This window comes from Mobula hypostoma, chromosome 14 (genome assembly GCF_963921235.1).
Source record: "Mobula hypostoma chromosome 14, sMobHyp1.1, whole genome shotgun sequence".
In the NCBI taxonomy this organism is placed as follows: Eukaryota; Metazoa; Chordata; class Chondrichthyes; order Myliobatiformes; family Myliobatidae; genus Mobula; species Mobula hypostoma.
The window spans coordinates 62,579,851-62,598,654 of NC_086110.1; the positions used below are offsets into that span (position 1 = coordinate 62,579,851).

The following is an 18,804-nucleotide window of genomic DNA, read 5'->3' on the forward strand; positions in this document are numbered from 1 at the left end:
TTGCTAAGTTTTGGTTGTCAGTATTACAGTTTTAATCACCCATTAACTGGACTTGATGGATGATCTGTCAGCAATGAAAATTAAAAAGCAACCTTATTTGCATGTAATTGCATATAAAGAAAAAATGGTAAAATAAAATCATTTCTCACCAGCATGCGTGAAAGCATGTGTCACTACCAACACAAACATTTCCCATTACAATTTTCAAAAAAATCTCTTCCTAGAATAATGCATTGGTGTTTATGAGCATTTTTCTAAACAAGTAGCAGCTACATTTTTCTAAATTGACTAAATTATACCTCTGTTCAATCAGTGAGATGTATAATACTTGGTAAAAAAAAATTAAACATCTGGCATTTAACGATTATGTCAGAGACAATTAAACATCACCATGTAGTTTCTTTGTTTCATGCTCCATCAAAAAAAAATTGTTTGGTACCTCGTATGTCACAGTCCTTTTTATAGATGTAGTAACATCAAATCCTGCCACATTAATTTCTGGTTTGTAAGCAGTTATATTTTAAAATTCCCTCTCTCCTCCCCTCCTCTTGACAGGTACTGGTGTTTATTAGAAAGTGCTTTTATATACTTGTGAAGTTATCACTTGTTTGACATTACAGCTGTGGAATGTAACTGAATAAGTTAAGTCTCATATTTCTGTTTACAGGAATGTAACTGAAGGAAGCAAATTCTCTTTATCTGCACAACAAAAATGTATTTTACAAGCATTAATTTTAAACCATCTTCAGTGGGAATTGTATAGTTTTAGAAAATTCAAATGCTTAATCTTAGCGGTTAACTATTACAGCTGTAGCAGACCATATGGCTCCTTACACCCCTTTCCACATTTATTAACGTAGTTATTTAACTAACACCAATTCTACCTTCACATCCTATTCCCATAGTCTTGGCTTTTCTTTGTGCTCTAAGCTCCATCTACATATCTAAGCAGCTATACTCCCTGCATGGAAAATTTCAAATCATCTATCTCAACCATCATCTGAAAATTTTTTTCACCTCAGTATTAATTCACGAATTAACTATCCTGAGGTTATGCTTTCCATCCCATCCCCAAGTCAAGGCTCTCGATCCAAATCCTTCTGTGGATTGCAGGGAGGTGGGGCAAACTCTTGTCTTTACATCTGTTCTTGCTACTGCACTGTTGCTATCTCAACACCGGCATGATGAGGGGGATTTCAAAGTTCAAAATAAATTTATTATCAAAATATGTATGTCATCATTTACTCCCCTGAGATTCATTTTCTTGTGGGCAAAGCTACACACAATCAAAAGATGGACAAGCAACCAAGATGCAAAAGAAGACAAATTGAAAATACAGAGAAAAAGAATAAATAAGTATTAAATGATATTGAGAACATGAGTTATAGGGTCCTTGAAAGTGAGTCCATAGGTTGTAGAATCAGTTTAGTGATTTACAAACTTGGTTTGCTTTTTTATGGAGAGCAGTGGACTTCCATAATCGGCTTCTTGGCAATGGCAAGAAGAATGTGCACAGAAACTGCTGTGGATTACCAGTGGTAATGTTGGCAGCTAGTACCCTGCTGGAATGAATTCTTTCAGTTGGAGGAGCTGGAGGCAGGTTACTCAGGGATAGAAATCGCCTGTGTCGTCTCATGCCGTGACTACGCCTGTAAATTCAGAAAGTCACATTGATCTGCTAACTGACTGAGTTTCCCTAGCTGCTTGATTTTTGCACAATATTCTTTTAGTCTGTATTTTAAATCCATATCCATACATGGTTTTGGTGATCAATCACAAAGTTTTCCTGAGCAGCGGCCTGCATAGAACTTGCATTACATTTCGAAATTCAGTACTTTGTTTATAGCTCATTTTAAATCAAAATAGCATCTGTGCATTTAATAAAAATCTTATTTTATGGCTCTTCCCTTGAGTCCTGAGAAGTGTTTTGCTAAACACTCCTCACATCATAAATTTCAGACTTCGTGACTATATTTTGTGAGGTTAAGACAAAATTGCACACAAATTTCTTTTGATAATGAATAAAAGTAGCAATTACTCCTGATCAAATTAAATGTGTGCAGCCTTTTTTAAAATTACTGTAATTAGTAAGGCTCTGTAGCTTCATAAATTTTCAATTCCCTTTACGCAAGACTTCTCTATTATTGAGGTTAACCTTAGACCTTGATTTATAAGCTCCTGGAAGAAACTTGGTCCTGACTGACTTGTGACCATTGGAAGACTGAAGACCGTATTTAAGCTGAAACGCACTGCTTATTCCATGCTCCACTACTGCCAAGTTGAATAAGGATTTAGTTGATTCTTCCCAAACGTGTGTAGGTTAAAAAAATGTAAAGTGATATGGAGGAGGAGCTCTTTAAAAACATGAAGGTTGATGTCCACAACATCTGATGGAATTTAACATGGGTTATTCAGAGAGACAAGTGAGGTGAATTACTGGGGCTCAGATGAATTACCCTCTCTGGCCACAGGCGAGATCCCATCAGACTGGAGAAGAGCCAGTATTGTTCCCCTGTATAAGAAGATCACTGGAAACAAACTAGGAAACTGTAGGTTGATGGAGAAATTCTTAGGGAGGGGACTTACTTACATCTGGGAAAAGTCAAAGTCAAGTTTATTGTCAGGTACACAAGTTCATGCTTGCACAGGTGCAAGAAAAACTTACTTCCATCAGCATCAGAGGTATATAGCGTCAGATAAGTAGCATTCACAGGAAAAGCATAAATTCCACATACATTATACATAATTTTTTGGGAAAGAAATTGGAATTTGAAAAATGTCCATTGTAGTGCACAAAAACCATAGCCTTGTTAGGAAAAGTCACATGGAATTGTCCAGGGGTAGGCGTGCATTATAAACTTGTTTGAGGTTTTTGAGGAGGTGATGAAGATGATTGATGAAGGCTCCTCATGGTAGGCTGATCTAGAAGTTAAAGGCACAGGGGAGCCATGGAGACTTGGTAGATGGGATTCAAAATCGCTTTGGCTATTGAAGACAGAGGGTGTGTTTGGAGAGGTATTATTCTGGCTGGAGGTCTGACCTGTTGTATTCCACAAGAATCAGTGCTGGGACCTCTGTTATTTGTGATCTAGAAATGATTTGGATGAAAATGTAGCCTAGCTGATTAGTAACTATGCAGGTGACATATAAATTGGCAGAGATATGGATTGTGAGCTAGTTTGTCAAATACCTTAGCAACATATAGACCCATCAGAAATGTGGGCAGAGAAATGGCAGATGGAGATTAATCCAAACGAGTGTGAGATGCTGCACTCTGGGAAGTTAAATGCAAGAGGGAAATATACAGATGATGCCAGGACCCTTATGAATATTGATATACATTGATGTACAGAGGGATCTTGGGGTGTAAGTCCATAGCTCCTGCAAACTGATAACACAGAGAGGTAGGGTGGTAAAGTAGGCATATGATATATTGCCTTCTTCAGTCGTCGTAATGAATATAAAAGTCAGGAAGTTATGTTACAGCTCTATAAAACTTTGGTCATGGTGCATTTGGAGTACCGTTTACAATTAAGGGTGCAGAGCACCGAGATGGTGCCATTGAACCACAGTGATGTTCTGTGGGCATATGTTTATTATGGTTTTTATTCTATTATGCATTTATTGAGTATGCCTGCAAGAAAATGGATCTCAGGTTTGTATATGGTGACATATATGTACTTTGATAATAAATTTACTTAGAATTTTCTTTTAGGAGTGGTTCTCCAGGGTGTTGCCTGGATTAGAGAGTATTAGGTTAGGCAAAGTTGGGACTGTTTTCTGTGGAGCATTGGAATCTAAGGGTAACCTAATAAAACATAAAGTAAGATAGGGTAGATAGAGTCTTGTTTTCCCATTCTGGAAATGTCAGATATTGAGGACAGAGCTTCATGGTGAGAAGAGAACATTTACAAGAGATTAAGGAGGTAAGTATCACACAAGATGCTGGAGAAACTTAGGCAGGTCAGGCAGCATCAATGGCGAGGAATAACGAGTCGTCGTTTTAGGCTGAGTCTCTTCACCAGGACTGGAAGGGAAGGGAGGAGAAGCCAGAATAAGAAGTTTGGGGAAAGAGGGGAAAGAGCGTAAGCTTGAAGAGTGGTTGTGCCCGGAATGCACTGCTAGTAAAAGTGGTAGAGGCAGATATGATGGCAATGTTTAAGAGACACTGGACAGCATCTGAGCAGGTGGGGAATGGAGACATTTAGACCATGTGCAGACAAGTGGTATAAGATTAAGTTGGCATAGAGATTGTGGGCTGACAGACCTGTTCCGGTGCTGTACTGTTCTATGCACTTGTCAACAGACTGAGCAAAACCAGATCTTTCACAGTCCCGGTAATGTATATAATGCCAAGATGAGTCTAGCTACATATCCACTCCATCACTGAAGTCCACCTATCACTTGAAACATTGCTTGCAAATCTCCTCAAGTCCACTGTAGCAATTCTCATCCATGCTTTTCTGACCTGAGATTTCACTATTGCAAATTCTAAATGACCTTTCATCGTCTTGTGAGCGCATTCAAAAATCTGAGCATTCCTAATGTTAATTGCTCTCTTCTCAGTGAATGTAATTATTTACATGTAACCTCCCTGCAGTAATCAAACAGATATGTAGTTCTTCAGAACATAGGTGCTGGATCATAGCGGGAAGCCAGTTTAAGAGAATACTTTTTGAAAATGACAAGGCAAATGTCTCCTATTTACTCTTGTAAGATACTTTATCAAACAATGCAACACCCATTGATACATTAAAGCCATTGGATGTGCATTATTCTGATTCTATGGCATTGTAATTGTAAGAAATAAATTTTTATTTATTTATTTATTTTAGCGATACAGCACGGAGTAGACTTTTCTGGGCCTTCGAACCACACCGCTCCAGTTATCTCTGACACCACTGATTTTAACCCTAACCTAATCACGGAACAATTTATAATGATTGATTAACCTACCCAGTATGTTTTAGAACTCTGATTGGAAATTGGAACACTTGGGGAAAATCCATGCATTCTATGGGGAAGATGTACAGACTCCTTACAGATGATGCCAGAATTGAACTCCAAATATCGATGTCCTGAGCGATTAAAGTGTTGCGCTAACCTCTACACTGTTATGGCGCCCATAAATTTTTATGTTAATACACCTCCAATAAAATTGTTTACTTCTGACTTCTGGAAACAGGTTTACAGACATTTCTTAGGAGCAGGAACTACAATAGATGTCGAAGCGGTTAGTATAGTTACTAACATAAAAAAGCCCAGCAGTATTGCCTTGTTGTCGACATCGGTAGACTCGTCGACCTGGATAACATACCATGGTGACTCATTAAGCTGTTCCAATAGCTGTGCTTCGATGTCCTCCGCTATGTCATCGATTCTCCTTGAAACTGTGGTAGCTGAAAGAGAAACCTGTGCCATCTTGCTAGCTGCAGCTTCTCCCAACAGTTCACGGCACATGTCCTTGGCAGCAGGCAGAATCAGTTCTTCACCAACAGTGAAAGGCTTCTTAGCCTTAGCAATACGGCTAGCCACTAAGTACGACGCTCTCAGAGCGGCAGCGTTTGTGGAGGTGGTGGCTCTCAGCACTTGCTTCTGTCCCGCTTGCTCATACTTTTTCCGCTCAAAAAACTCAACGGGTTTGTCTTTAAGTGCAGGGTGCTTGGACTCAAGGTGTCGAAGCAGTTTTGAGGGCTTCATTGCCTCATTAGACAGCTCGTCTCCACATATCACACACAGGAGGCTTGGAGCGTGTGAGTCACCGGTCGCAATAAAGCCATATTTTATGTACGACTCGTATTTTCTGTTGAAGGAAGCTTTCTTTTTTTTTTTGCAGTCTCTGTCTCAGCCATCTCTGCGTTATCATCATCGTTAGACCTTTTATGTCCCCTACCATCTCTTCCAAAGAAACTCTCAAGCGACGTTTGTTTTTTACTCATTGAGTAGTTGTAGGTTAATGATGACTGATGACCTTGCATGGGTAGTGACCTTGCGTGCGTAATGACCTCGTGTGTGTTCAAGTTCAGCAGTGGATGTGACAGCGAATGAGGATAGGTGCAGCTGACTCATATTGTTTCATATCGCCAAATCACATCATTTCCTCGCGGCCCGGTAGCACATGCTTTGTGGCCCAGTACCAGTCCGCGGCTCGGTGGTTGGGGACCGCTGGTGTAGTAGTGAGCACAAGGCTTTACAGTACAGGCAACCCAGATTCATTTCCCGCTGCAGCCTGTGAGGAATCTGTAGGTTCACCCCATGACCATGTGAGTTTCCTCTGAGTTCTCCGGTTTCCTCCCACAGTCCAAAACCGTACCAGTTGGTAGGTTAAATGGTTATTATAAATTGTCCCATGATTAGGGTTAGATTAAATCAGGGTATTGCTGGGTGGTGTGGCTGAATTGTGATGATAGTAAAGGCGTCCGTTAGTCTTGCGAGACCATGGATCTGTGCCTGGAAAGTCTTCACTCTCCAGGGCGCAAGCCTGGGCAAGGTTGTATGGAAGACCAGCAGTTGCCCATGCTGCAAGTCCACGAAAGTCCTCTCCACGACACCAATGTTGTCCAAGGGAAGGGCATTAGGACCCATACAGCTTGGTACCAGTGTCGTCGCAGAGCAATGTGTGATTAAGTGCCTTGCTCAAGGACACAACACGTTGCCTTGGCTGGGACTCGAACTCACGACCTTCAGGTCGCTAGTCCAATGCCTTAACCACTTGGCCACGTGCCCACATTGTGATGATAGTTGCAGCATATATAGAGTCATAGAAAAGTACAGCACAAAAGCAGGTCCTGTGGCCTATCTAGCCTGTACCAACCCATTTAAATAGCCTACTCCCATAATGATTTTATAATAGAGGACAGTTAGAATATGTTACCACTTGTATCCGAGCAGAGTGATAAATTAAAAAGAATTATTAACAGCAGAGTCATAAATTAATAAGAATTATTTTCCTACCAATATCCAATAATGTGGAAATAGAAACTTCACATGAGAGTTTGTCAGGGTCAAACTCATTGTATCTCAGTGCTCATGGTGCAGCCTCCTCTACATTAGTAGGACCCACTACAGACCCGGGGGGGTGGGGGGGAGGCACTTGTGGAGCACCTTTACCTTGTCGGTTGCAAAAGGGAGGATTTTCCCTTGGCCATCCATTTCAATTCAACTTTCCATTCTCATTCACACACGACAATCCATGGCATCCTCTACTGCCATGATGAGGTCAAACTCAGGTTGGAGAAGTAACACCTCGTACTCCATCTGGGTAGCCTCCAACCTGATAGCATAAACATTGATTGTTCCAATTTCTAATAATTACTCCACCCTCTGCCCTTTTCTCTTTTTCTATTCCCCATTCTGCTTACCCACTCTTCCCTTCTCTTCTCCTCACCTCCCTTTGGTTCCCCACCTCTAGACACTAGACACTAGAATACTACCCTTTGGCCTTCAATGTTGTGCTGACCCATATATTCCTTAAAAAAAACGTACTAAACCCACGCTACCCTGTAACCCTTTATTTTTCTTTCATCCATGTGCCTGTTCAAGAGGCTCTTAAATACCCCTAATGTTTTAGCCTCCACCACCATCCCTGGCAAGTCGTTCCAGGCACCCACAACCCTATGTGTAAAAAACTTACCCCTCATGTCTCTACTAAACTTCCCTCCCTTAACTTTGTACATATGCCCTCTGGTGTTTGCTATTCATGCCTTGGGAAACAGGGACTGGCTATCCACCCTATCTATGCCTCTCATAATCTTGTAGACCTCTAACACATCCTCTCTCATCCTTCTGCGCTTCAAAGAGAAAAGTCCCAGCTCTGCTAACCTTGCCTCATAAGACTTGTTTTCCAATCCAGGCAACATCCTGGTAAATCTCCTCTGCACCCTCTCCATAGCTTCCACATCCTTCCTATAATGAGGTGACCAGAACTGAACACAATTCTCCTTCCCTTTATTTCATGGTCCACTCTTCCTGTCCTATTAGGTTTCTGTTTCTTCAGCCGTTTGCTTCTTCTATCTATCACTTCCCAGCTTCTTCATTTCTCTCTCACCTGGTCTGCCAGCTTGTACTCTTTCACCTTTTCCTGCCTTCCTACTCTAGCTTCTTCCCTTATCCTTTCCAGTCCTGAAGGGTCTTAAGCCCATAATGTCGACTGTTAATCCCCTCCATCAATGATGCCTTCAGCATTTTATGTGTGTTGCTCAAGATTTCCAGCATCTCCAGAATCTCTTGTCTCTATGATGGGGAAGCAGGTGCTCTTCTGACTGCACTTTTAAGGATCTTACTGAATTAGTTTGATATATACTTTAAATCAGCATCAAATAAACATAAACACTTTATAATTATTTGTATATTAAACAATGTTGCTATAATTAGTCAATTACATTTCCTGAACAGGAATAATTATGAATAAAGGTCTCTTAGCATTGCCTTTGCCTCTTTCATTGCTCACCTTGATTAAAAAAATGCACAAAAATGCTTCCAAAACTGAGCTTGTAATGGAGAAGGTGGTCTGAACTTGACTGTGATGAGCTAATAGAAATATACCCAGCCAAATCTAAATTTGTATTGGTGAGATTAGATCCAACTGGACTATAGTGGGTTTAGATAGAGAGAAAGAAGTAAATATCTCCAATTAATGTGAGAGAGAGCATTTTTAGGCAATGTTATTATTATATGGGATACATAGACTGTGATGGTTGCAGATTCCATTGTGGCTTTAAAAAAGGGATTCCAGTTAAGTATTTGAAGGTTTAGAAAGTACAGGATACAGGGAAAGAGTGGAGAAAAATGGGACTGACTGGATTGTTCTTTGTTGGATTATGGTGATTTTGAGATTCAGAGATTCTTTGAAAGTCAAGAATGAGGCATAAAACTAGTTGCTTTTGGCCTGTTTATTAAGTTTTACAAGAATAAGGAAGAAGTGCTGAGAATTTGTGGTTGTCATCAATAAAAAAAAGCAGTCCAGTAATAAGAATTAATCTGTAGAATAGCCAGATTTAAGTGATGTAACGTCTGCTACAGAAAAACGAATCTAGAAAAATACTGAAGCAGCCATACTACAATTACTGGAAAACTCACTGATCAATTACATGTATATATGTGATGTGTAAAAATACAAGCAAGCATTGGGAAGTTAAACAGTAGGAAACGTACAAGGAAAGTAAAAATTCTACACCCTAATCCAAAATCTTCAAGGTGCTGTGCTTGAAGGGCTGAATGAACTTATTTTGCTATAAGGATTCTGAAAATCCCAGCAACCTGTTATAAAGATACATGTGTGTGTATTTCTATAATTGATTTCTAAATATATATGTTTGAGGATGGATGTATCCACCCAAAGATTGGGGAGCCCAGTCTGATATCTGGATTAGGTGAAATGTGGTTACATTTGTAGTCAAACCTGGACTTCAGAGGATCTGGAGCCGAATGTCAGGAATAAAGTACAGCAGATGGCCCAGACTGTAGCAAGTGTTTTGTGCTTAACGAGAAATTTTTAACCCACATTGTTTCAGACTGTAGTTGTGATTTCAATTTCAGCAGTGGTTGACAATAGCTGCTTAGTTTTCCTCCCTAACAGGATAAACAATTGATATTTCTGGGCACGTTTGTTCACATTGAAAAATTACAATTTTCTCGAATGTGTTTCAGGTTCACTGATATAAAGGATTCTTCAGGGAAGCTGGATTTTAGTCTGCTTTCTCCTGTTAAAAAAGATTATTGGGCCATGCTTGCCTACAACCGCTCGAAGCTCTGTAATCTTTATTTCTCAAATGAGCTGAACCGCCGCTTGTCACCTCATGGAGTAACGTCCAATGCTTTGCATCCGGGAAACATGATGTACTCCTCACTGCATCGCAGCTGGTGGCTGTATACCCTACTGTTTGCCTTGGCCCGTCCTTTTACTAAGTCAATGGTAAGTAACCAGCTCACTGCACTTTCTAATGTTGGATTGTGTTTGATTGAAGATGCTTACTCAAAGTGAAAACCCAGCTGTACATATTACATCTTTGGTAATCCAAATTAAACTCAGTGCTTTGCAGGGTGGAGTACTTGAATTTGTGTGTAGCAGGTTTTTTTTTCCTTCATTTTGATTAAATCAGCAGAAATGTATTTGTGAAAGTAATCAAATTCTTCACACAGATGGGCCTAACTGGAGAAGCCACTGTCATACCTATCACCACAACTTATCCAGAAGTAGGCAAGACTGCACTGTATTCATTAAAAATGAGTTGTGCTTTATGGAAAAATGATGTTACAACGCCTTATATGAAATTAAATAATTCTGCATGCATTTAGTTCTATTGATGTTAATAAGGCCCGAAAATGTAATTGCACAAAAATACTCCATGTTCCATAAAATGTGTGGCATTAATACAGGTGAGATTGCTATGACTGCTGCTCTAGAGCTATAGGAAGTACCTACATGACATTGTTGAATTGTACCATTTGATACCTGCGAGATTTGCGATATAAACCAGTTAGATCATATAGGGGTTAGATATGCAACATGATATGTCCTGGTCTATGATTTTGAATGTTTGGTTACTTGCAATTTGCCAACAAACTTATTTGTGAAGCAATGGTTAATGATGTGGCACGCTATCTGGTTTTCATTTCTGGAGTCATGTGTGAGGCTGGATTTGATGAGGTTGCTGATGACTCTGTTGTTGGTTGATGGTAGCCTATATTCTTTGTGCCATATACACATGACTAATGATGAGCTGTTAGTTGAGGAATTGGTTCTTTTCCAAAACGTTTTTCCAATAGACCTTACAGTAATTGTGTGGGTCAAGGGTAGGTTCCACACAAAGAAGTAATATTTAGTCATTACAGTGACTTAATTTCAATTATAGCATATGACAATATTCCTTCATCTCACTCAGTCTGCACTAACCATCTAGTTGTACTAACACACCCAATTATAATAACTCTGCCCAAACCCAGTATTAATTTCCTCACTTTCCCATCAACTTTTCCTTGGTTCCACCACCCACCTGCATAAAAGGCCAATTTGCAGAGGCCTGCTAAGCTCCAAATCCACATATATTTGTATGGAGGAAGAAACAAGAGGACCAAGAGGAAACCCATGCAATTGTTGGGAGGCCATAAAGTGGCTACTGGATGGAAGGCCAGGGTTGATAATGCCACCCAAGCATGGCATTAAGATTTCGATGCCCTTGATCTCTATTCTTTAGTTAGTCTTGATTATTGGTCAAGTAACTTGTGATTCCATTAATAACCTTTAGTGCTTTTTTTGGGTGAAAGTATCATCGTCTTCTGCTGAAGTGAGTAAATGCAGACCATTTTTGTCTTCCACAGTTTTTGCCTATTCATGAAATTAAAAAATTGTGTTTTAAATTTAGAATCAACAGACATTTTTATGGAAAAATATTCTACAGATAAAAAGCTATGCATTTCACTTGATGAATATTCTTATTTGCCATTGTTTTTAGCTCTTTTTATGTGTAGCGATAATGATAATTGTTATAGTTTACATGTATTGTAGTAAGGAGGAAGAGAAAAACATTTTATATATTCAGTTGTTGGAAATTCTGAATATTTTGGATAAGGTTAGATGATCTAAACAAATGAAAATTTATTTTAAGAAGTATTTTAGAAATGTATGCTAATTATACTAAGTGAAAGATGGATCATGTTTGAACTGGTCTCTCCGTGATGATATTTGAAATTTGTAGGCTTGTCAAGTAGATTACCATTATCCTGTGATTTGCACAATCCTTCATTCAGACAAATATTTTTGTTGGCAGCTTATGAGTAGGAGACTAGTGTGTCTTTGAGCGGCTAGAGCTTAGCAGATGTTTTAAGCAACCAAAATGTTTTCTTTTTCCCCCCCTTCTCAAAGTGATGGATCAAAATGCCCCGAGCTTGCAGAAAGTTCTGAGAATATTGGGTTACCTTCCCAGTTCTAGTGCATGGCTGTCCATTGTGCTGGCATTTTAACAGATGTGCTTTCTTCTGCTAATAGACGGGATGCAACCCAAGTTGTGTTTCAGAGTTATAAATTATATCAAGTTTATGCACCAATCTGTTCCTATGTTGTGGGCACTTTCCTTTCCACTTCATTCAAATCAGGTGATTTTGCTTTCCAGCCTATTGCTTGCCTGAACTTGAATCAAAGCAGGAACTTCATTGCTTTCGTTGGCTGATCTCCATTATAGCCAGTATCTGGGTATCTTATTATTCCTGGTACTTGTGTTCAACTTTCCATTTTGCATTCCCAACCCTTATATGTAGACTTTTTTTTATAGATTGGGAAATTTTACTCAGCAATGTCTTCTCATTATTTTACAATGGAGGAAATAAGGCTCGAGTAAAGTTACCTCAACATTTTACTTCATTTATTTGCACTTTCCAGTTAAAGTAAGCATTGTATAATTTAACTACTTTTCCTGAATTTAATTATGTTTGCTAAGGGGAGAAAAAACACTTCTTTCATGGATTTTCAGTAACTATAAAATTTGTGATGTTTGTTCAGCTGTATAGACCATATAATTTATCTGAAATAAAACAAGATCTCTTCTGACTTTGCAAGTAGCGGATGCTATGAGAATAATCATTGATTTTTAACTGGAGAAGTGTACTGTTCAGAATCTGGAAATAAAGGCTTCACCTCTGAATCCAAAAAGTGTATCTCATAAATGCATCAGTTTATTGTTTTGTCATTTTTTTCATTTTTATTGGCAGATTTTTATAACATGACTTCTATTTTAAATGTATTTCTAGATTATATGCAACAACGCCCAGAAATAATTTTCATAGTTATTTGTGGACAGATTAAAAATTAGATGGTGTTAAAACTTGATAACCTTTCTATTCTGCCAATCACTACTAAACAGTAAAGCCAATCACTGACATTGAAACATTAACGTTGAGGAATAGTCTCCATAGGCCCCAGCTTGTGTGTTTGTTGGATATTTGAATATGATGGCACTGTGGGAGTACCTTCACCAAATGACTTCAAGATGTGGGTTTATTTTTGAGGACAGCTCAGAATAGAATATATATAGAGTGATGCTTTTATCCTGAGAAGAAATTAAGAACATGATATTCCAGAGGCAAATGTAAAAAGGAGACGAGGAATAAACTGAAAGACAGGGGGGCTATTCAGAAAAAGGTTCCAAAAATTCATTAACAAATCCAGAACAGATAAGCTCAAGATGGCAGTACGTACATAAAGTTGGACAAAGCTGTGGGAAACTTTAGAAGCACTGTGGGATGTGGGATTGATAACAGTTGGCTGTTGTCCTTTGTGACTATTTTGTATCACCTGACACAGACATGCAGCTGAACTCTTAGGACCTGGAGAATAAGAGGAAGAAAACCTGTAGGGATGAGATGGGTGGTGAATTACCTCTGTACTTCTTTCGGTGCACTGCCTATAAAGGAAGCTCTGCTCATGCATGTAAATGATGCCCCTGCCAAAGTTATAGAGTAAAGAGTGAGCAAAAGTCCAAGAAAATTCACGCCACGGTATTAGCAATTCACCTCATAGGATAAGAGTTATGACAAAGAGATGCTAGATGAAGAACTGGAAAATATCGTATGCTACTGTATTTCTTATCTAAGTAGCATTGAAAAATATCTATTTAATAGATCAAGTCTGGCTGTATATTTTGAGAGAATTGCTGAATACATGGGGTGTTATTATTTAAAAGGTAGTTACAAAACCAAAAAAAAAGTCAAAGCTTACTCGAAGAAACTGTTTATTCTTGAAGTTGTTGGTGAATATGTATCTCGAAAGTATGGATAATGAAAGCTAATATTAAATATTAAGGCAGTTTATTATGTTTGTTAATAGATCTTGTTTAGTACTTTTCCCTGAGTGTGTTCACATTTTTACTGCTAAAAATGCAAACTGAAGAATTCACCAAAACTTTTTTTTTGTTATGAATGCTGCTTAACAAATTATTAGGAAGGCCCAGGGAAAGGGAAATGAGCGTTTGAAATAGATAATAAATTGATAGAATAAGATGATGCAAAGTTTCAGTAATTAGAAGAGCAACATCAACATGGATATAAATGCCATATGCATTAATGCAGGGATTACTTTTGGGCCATTTTGTAAGATTAATTAGCACAAAACATATTAACACTTCTATTAAAATTGGACAGAGCAATATCATAACATTGTGTTAAGCGTTTGCTGGCTAATATTGCGAACAATAGGTCAATGTGTATGGGGAGTGGAGACTAATATCGTGTAGCTGTTTATGTAGCATCTTCTGTACAGTCACTTTGGGAATATTGCAATTCAACACTTTATTAAAGTAAATTACTTTGGTGTCCATAAAAAAATGCTGAACACTAAAATACAATTTTCAAATTCTATAACACTACATGGGATGTGATCCAAAAACCATTCATAACCACTAACGGTTTCACAAGCCTGCCTATGAATTATGTAGACATCCTAGATATATGACTTTGTATGCAGTATTGTTTGAGTAATATTGATAAAATATCTTAATAGATATTATTTTGTTCATGTATTTCTAAAGGCAGTGGTACTTTTTGATATTAAATCTGGATTAACAAAGAGTGCCTCTTAGCATTCCACTGTCCTGACTTGGAACTGTTCATCGCCGTGAGTTCCAAATTCTAAAACACTCAACATATCAGTAATGTAGAAGTGCCCTCAGAGAAATCAACTTTTCCGGGAGATTCAACTCTATCTTCACAGGGACGGTTAGATATAAACTATAAATATTGGTCTTGCTTGCAATGCCCATATCGCACAGCCTTCACAAAATATATTCTTCTTAATTACACAAGTCTCATATTTCTGACCATTCCTGCAGTAAGCATTTTTCTAATTTCATTTTTGAAAAAAAATGCCCTTTACCTTTGGATCTTGTTGTTTTGCTTTTTAAAAAACATTTTCTTTGTATCCCAAGCTCATGAAGCCTTAATGTAGCAGGTGGTGTTTATTTTTTATTCCACGTGGATGGCTTTAATAAGTAAGGCCTGTTCTGGAATTGGTGGACTGTCCATGTGTGTTGGTAAGAGGGAAGGAAAGAGCTTGATTTGCTGTTTTTGTTGTGTTCTGTGTTGTTCTGCTGGGCACTGTGGACATGCTATGTTGGTGCCAGAATGTGTGGTGACACTTGCGGGCTGCCCCCAGTACATCCTTAGGTTGTAAACAACAGGAATTCTGCAGATGCTGGAAATTCAAGCAACACACATCAAAGTTGCTGGTGAACGCAGCAGGCCAAGCAGCATCTATAGGAAGAGGCGCAGTCGACGTTTTAGGCCGAGACCCTTCGTCAGGACTTCCTTCAGTTAGTCCTGACGAAGGGTCTCGGCCTGAAACGTCGACTGCACCTCTTCCTAGAGATGCTGCCTGGCCTGCTGCGTTCACCAGCAACTTTGATGTGTGTTGCATCCTTAGGTTGTGTTGGTTTAATACAAACAATGCATTTCACTGTATGTGATAAATAGATCTGAAACTGAAGTAAATCTGTTTCTCCTCTATTCCGTAATGGATTTATGTGTAATTTTCTGATATCCATGATCCCTTATTTTGGACTCCACATAGTTTTGCTGAAAGCTGTTTGAAAATTAAGTAACAAACCAGCAGTTCTTGCCAAATGTAAGTAACTGATAATAGGTCCTTTATGCTTCTTATCATTTTGGATCTATGTGGCAGCTAGAAGCTGACCTTTACACATTGAAGCTAGTGGAAAAGCACCTGAAATATTTTAAATTATTGTCCTAATGGTCCCAAAACAGTATTAAACATAGATTCTAAAACAATATCAAACAAAGAAAATTCCTTCAGATTGCAAAAGCTGAGGAATGGGCGGTGCTGTATTGATTTGAGTCCAGATTAGTGGAATGCAGCTCATCTCAGTTTACACCATGTGAGAGTCCGATGTGAAATTGGTTTGGGAGAGTTTCAAGCTATATCTATTGCATGTGCACTCATAGCACAGAGTTCCATACTTGGCACATAATTGACAGCTTCTCAGATACCACAATGAAGCTCAGTATGGGGTTTCAAAAATATTATAATGGAAAATCTTGGAAGTTCATTGTTATTTTCAGAATGATGATGGCAGTTTTCTTTGCTGTTTGGTCATGCTGTCCATGACTTGGAAATTTACATTACTGTTGGGTCCCAGAAAGGATCTAATATCCCAGCATTCCTGAATGTCTTGAATAATAGATTTATAATCAATTTCTTCTGGTAATTCCCTCCTCCCCTTTTCACTCTTTTTCTATTCCCCACTCTAGCTCTTACCTCTTCTCCTCACCTGCCTATCACTTCCCCCCAGAGCCCCTCCTCCTCCCTTTTCTCACATGGTCCACTCTCCTCTCCTATCATATTCCTTCTTCTCCAGCGCTTTGTTTTTTCCACCTATCACCTCCCAGCTTCCTACTTCATCTCCCCTCCCCTATCTGCTTGGCTTCACCTTTAACCTTCTAGCTTGTATTCTTTACTCTCCCCCCACCTCTTTATTCTGGTATCCTCCCCCTTCCTTTCCAGCCCTAGTGAAGGCTCTTGGCCTGTAACAACTGTTTATTGACTTCCATTGATGCTGCCTGACCTGCTGAGTTCCTCCAGCATTTTGTGTGTTTTGCTCTGGATTTCCAGCATCTGCAGCATCTCTTGTGTTTAAGATTTAGAATTAATTGTGTAGTGGTAGAAGGCGGGATACATTCCTTTGGGTTGTCGTAATCACACTACAGCATGTGTGAAACATGGTAATGTAGCAGTTAGTGCAATCACTGATCGGGGTTCGATTCCTGCCACTGTCTGTATGGAGTTTGTTTGTCTTTCCATGACTGTGTGGGTTTCCTCTGGGTATCCAGTTTCCTCCCACATTCCAAACACAGATGGTTAGGGTTAGTGAGTTGTAGGCATGCTACGTTTTGAAAAAAAGTGGTGCTTATTCCGGAAATACTTATGACCATATTTTTCTACTAAGATCGTATGTAGCTAATTCTGAAAGTACCTTATGGTCTGAAGTAAACGGTTAATTGCACTCACTTTTGAATCATAACTCTCTGTACAATCAGCTATGAAAATGAAAGTGTGGGGATGATCGCCTCCAGATCTTATCGTTTCCCATTACTCTGTGTTTGATGTTGTTTCTTGGTTTCTGGTCTTCAGTTAATGGCACATTCAGTTGGAGAGAGTTTCTACCGTACAAGAATGCACTCTTTTACTGCTGTACTATCTGACATCACCATTGGCGCTATTCATGATAACCTGGTTGACACTGTGTATGGGAGACCATAGAGCATATCATGTCATACAGTTAGGGTTGCCAACTTTCTCACTCCCAAATAAGGGACAAAAGTAGCAGTCAAATAGGGGACACTTGTGTTTACTCCGAGAAAGACTACCATGACCATGAAGCCTTGCGCGGGCACCTGTGTGCGCATGTGTGTATGTGCTGATTTTTTTTCTACAAATTGGTTTTGGCTTAATCTTCCGGATTCTGATACTCTGTACAAATATTATTTCTGCTTTATATAGGCTGTGTATTTATCATATTATTCCTGCTTTTACTATATGTTAGTATTATTTTAGGTTTTATGTGTTATTGGTATGATTTGGTAGGTTATTTTTTGAGTCTGGGAACGCTCAAAAATTTTTCCCATGTAAATTAATGGTAATTGTTTCTGCACTTTACGCCATTTCGGCTTACGAATGGTTTCATAGGAATGCTCTATCTTAGCGGGGGAAATACGGGACAAGGGCGGTCCTGTATGGGACAAACCAATTTAACCCAATATATGGGATGTCCCGGCTAATAAGTTGGCAACCCTACATACATCATAACATAGCCTCAAAAGCAGGCCCTGTGGCTTGCCATGTTTATACTGATCATCAAATACCTAACTATGCTTATCCCATTTACCAGCACATGGTCTGTACCAGCCGATTGTGCTTTGGCCATTCAAATGCTTGTCCAAATATTTAATAAATTTTGTGAGAGTCTCTTCCTCCATCATGCTCTCAGACAATCCATTGCAGGTTCCTCGGTGTGAAAAAAAAATTCTTCAGAACCCCTCTAAGTTACTTACTCCTCACATTAATCCTATGCCCTGTGGTCTTATGAATACCTATGCCATGGAGAACTGTTTCTTATTCTCAACCCTATAAGTGCCTCGGATAATTTTGTATCCTTGTATCAGGTCCTCCCTCAGCATTCCCTGTCCACAGCCTCCCTTTCTAAATAGTCATTCCATCAAAGGCAGCATTATTGCTGTAAGAAAGTCAGTAGCTTATTATTCTATGGTGCCAGTGGTTTGAATATCAGTATGGAATATTCACATTTTTATTTTGAAGTGATATTATTATTTGTGATGAATGTATTTTTGCTAATTGTGAATTTCAATGCTGTGATTCATCATCTTTTGTTCTTTAGCAGAGCCCTCATTTAGCACAGGGGCCATAGGAGTACGCTACACATCCTCCAGGCACTCTTTGTCTTTAGATTACCACGTTCCTTTGAAAGCTTGTCCTATAAATTGTGCAGTGGAGAAACAAACTTATGCAAAACATTTTTTTTAAAATGAAGCATAATGAAGCAGTGTAAAAATAAAATAATGTCATGAGAAGAAGGAAGTTAATGTGGTAAATGGATTACATAGTTAAGGCAAAATAGGGAGAGTAGCCAGTATGATAAGAAGCAGCGTAAAGGTTGAAAATAAAAGATAATGTTGCACCTAGAATCCTAACTAAATGAAGATGTTTGTTTTACCCTTCTTCCTTGCATATTCTTAGCCTCTAACATCTTCCATCCTCCTCCGCCCCTCCTCCACCAAAGAAGC

At 38.9% G+C, this 18,804-nt stretch overlaps 1 protein-coding gene across 6 annotated transcripts in view; it reads left to right on the forward strand.

Annotated features, from left to right (window-relative positions):
* The window catches only part of wwox (WW domain containing oxidoreductase), a 1,184,285-nt gene that overhangs the window by 439,192 nt on the left and 726,289 nt on the right, over nucleotides 1-18,804 (forward strand). For all 6 annotated transcript variants that reach the window (XM_063067209.1, XM_063067210.1, XM_063067215.1 and 3 more), the window contains exon 8: nucleotides 9,649-9,913. In XM_063067209.1, the coding sequence (XP_062923279.1) occupies nucleotides 9,649-9,913 (265 nt within the window). The remainder of the gene's footprint in view (nucleotides 1-9,648; nucleotides 9,914-18,804) is intronic.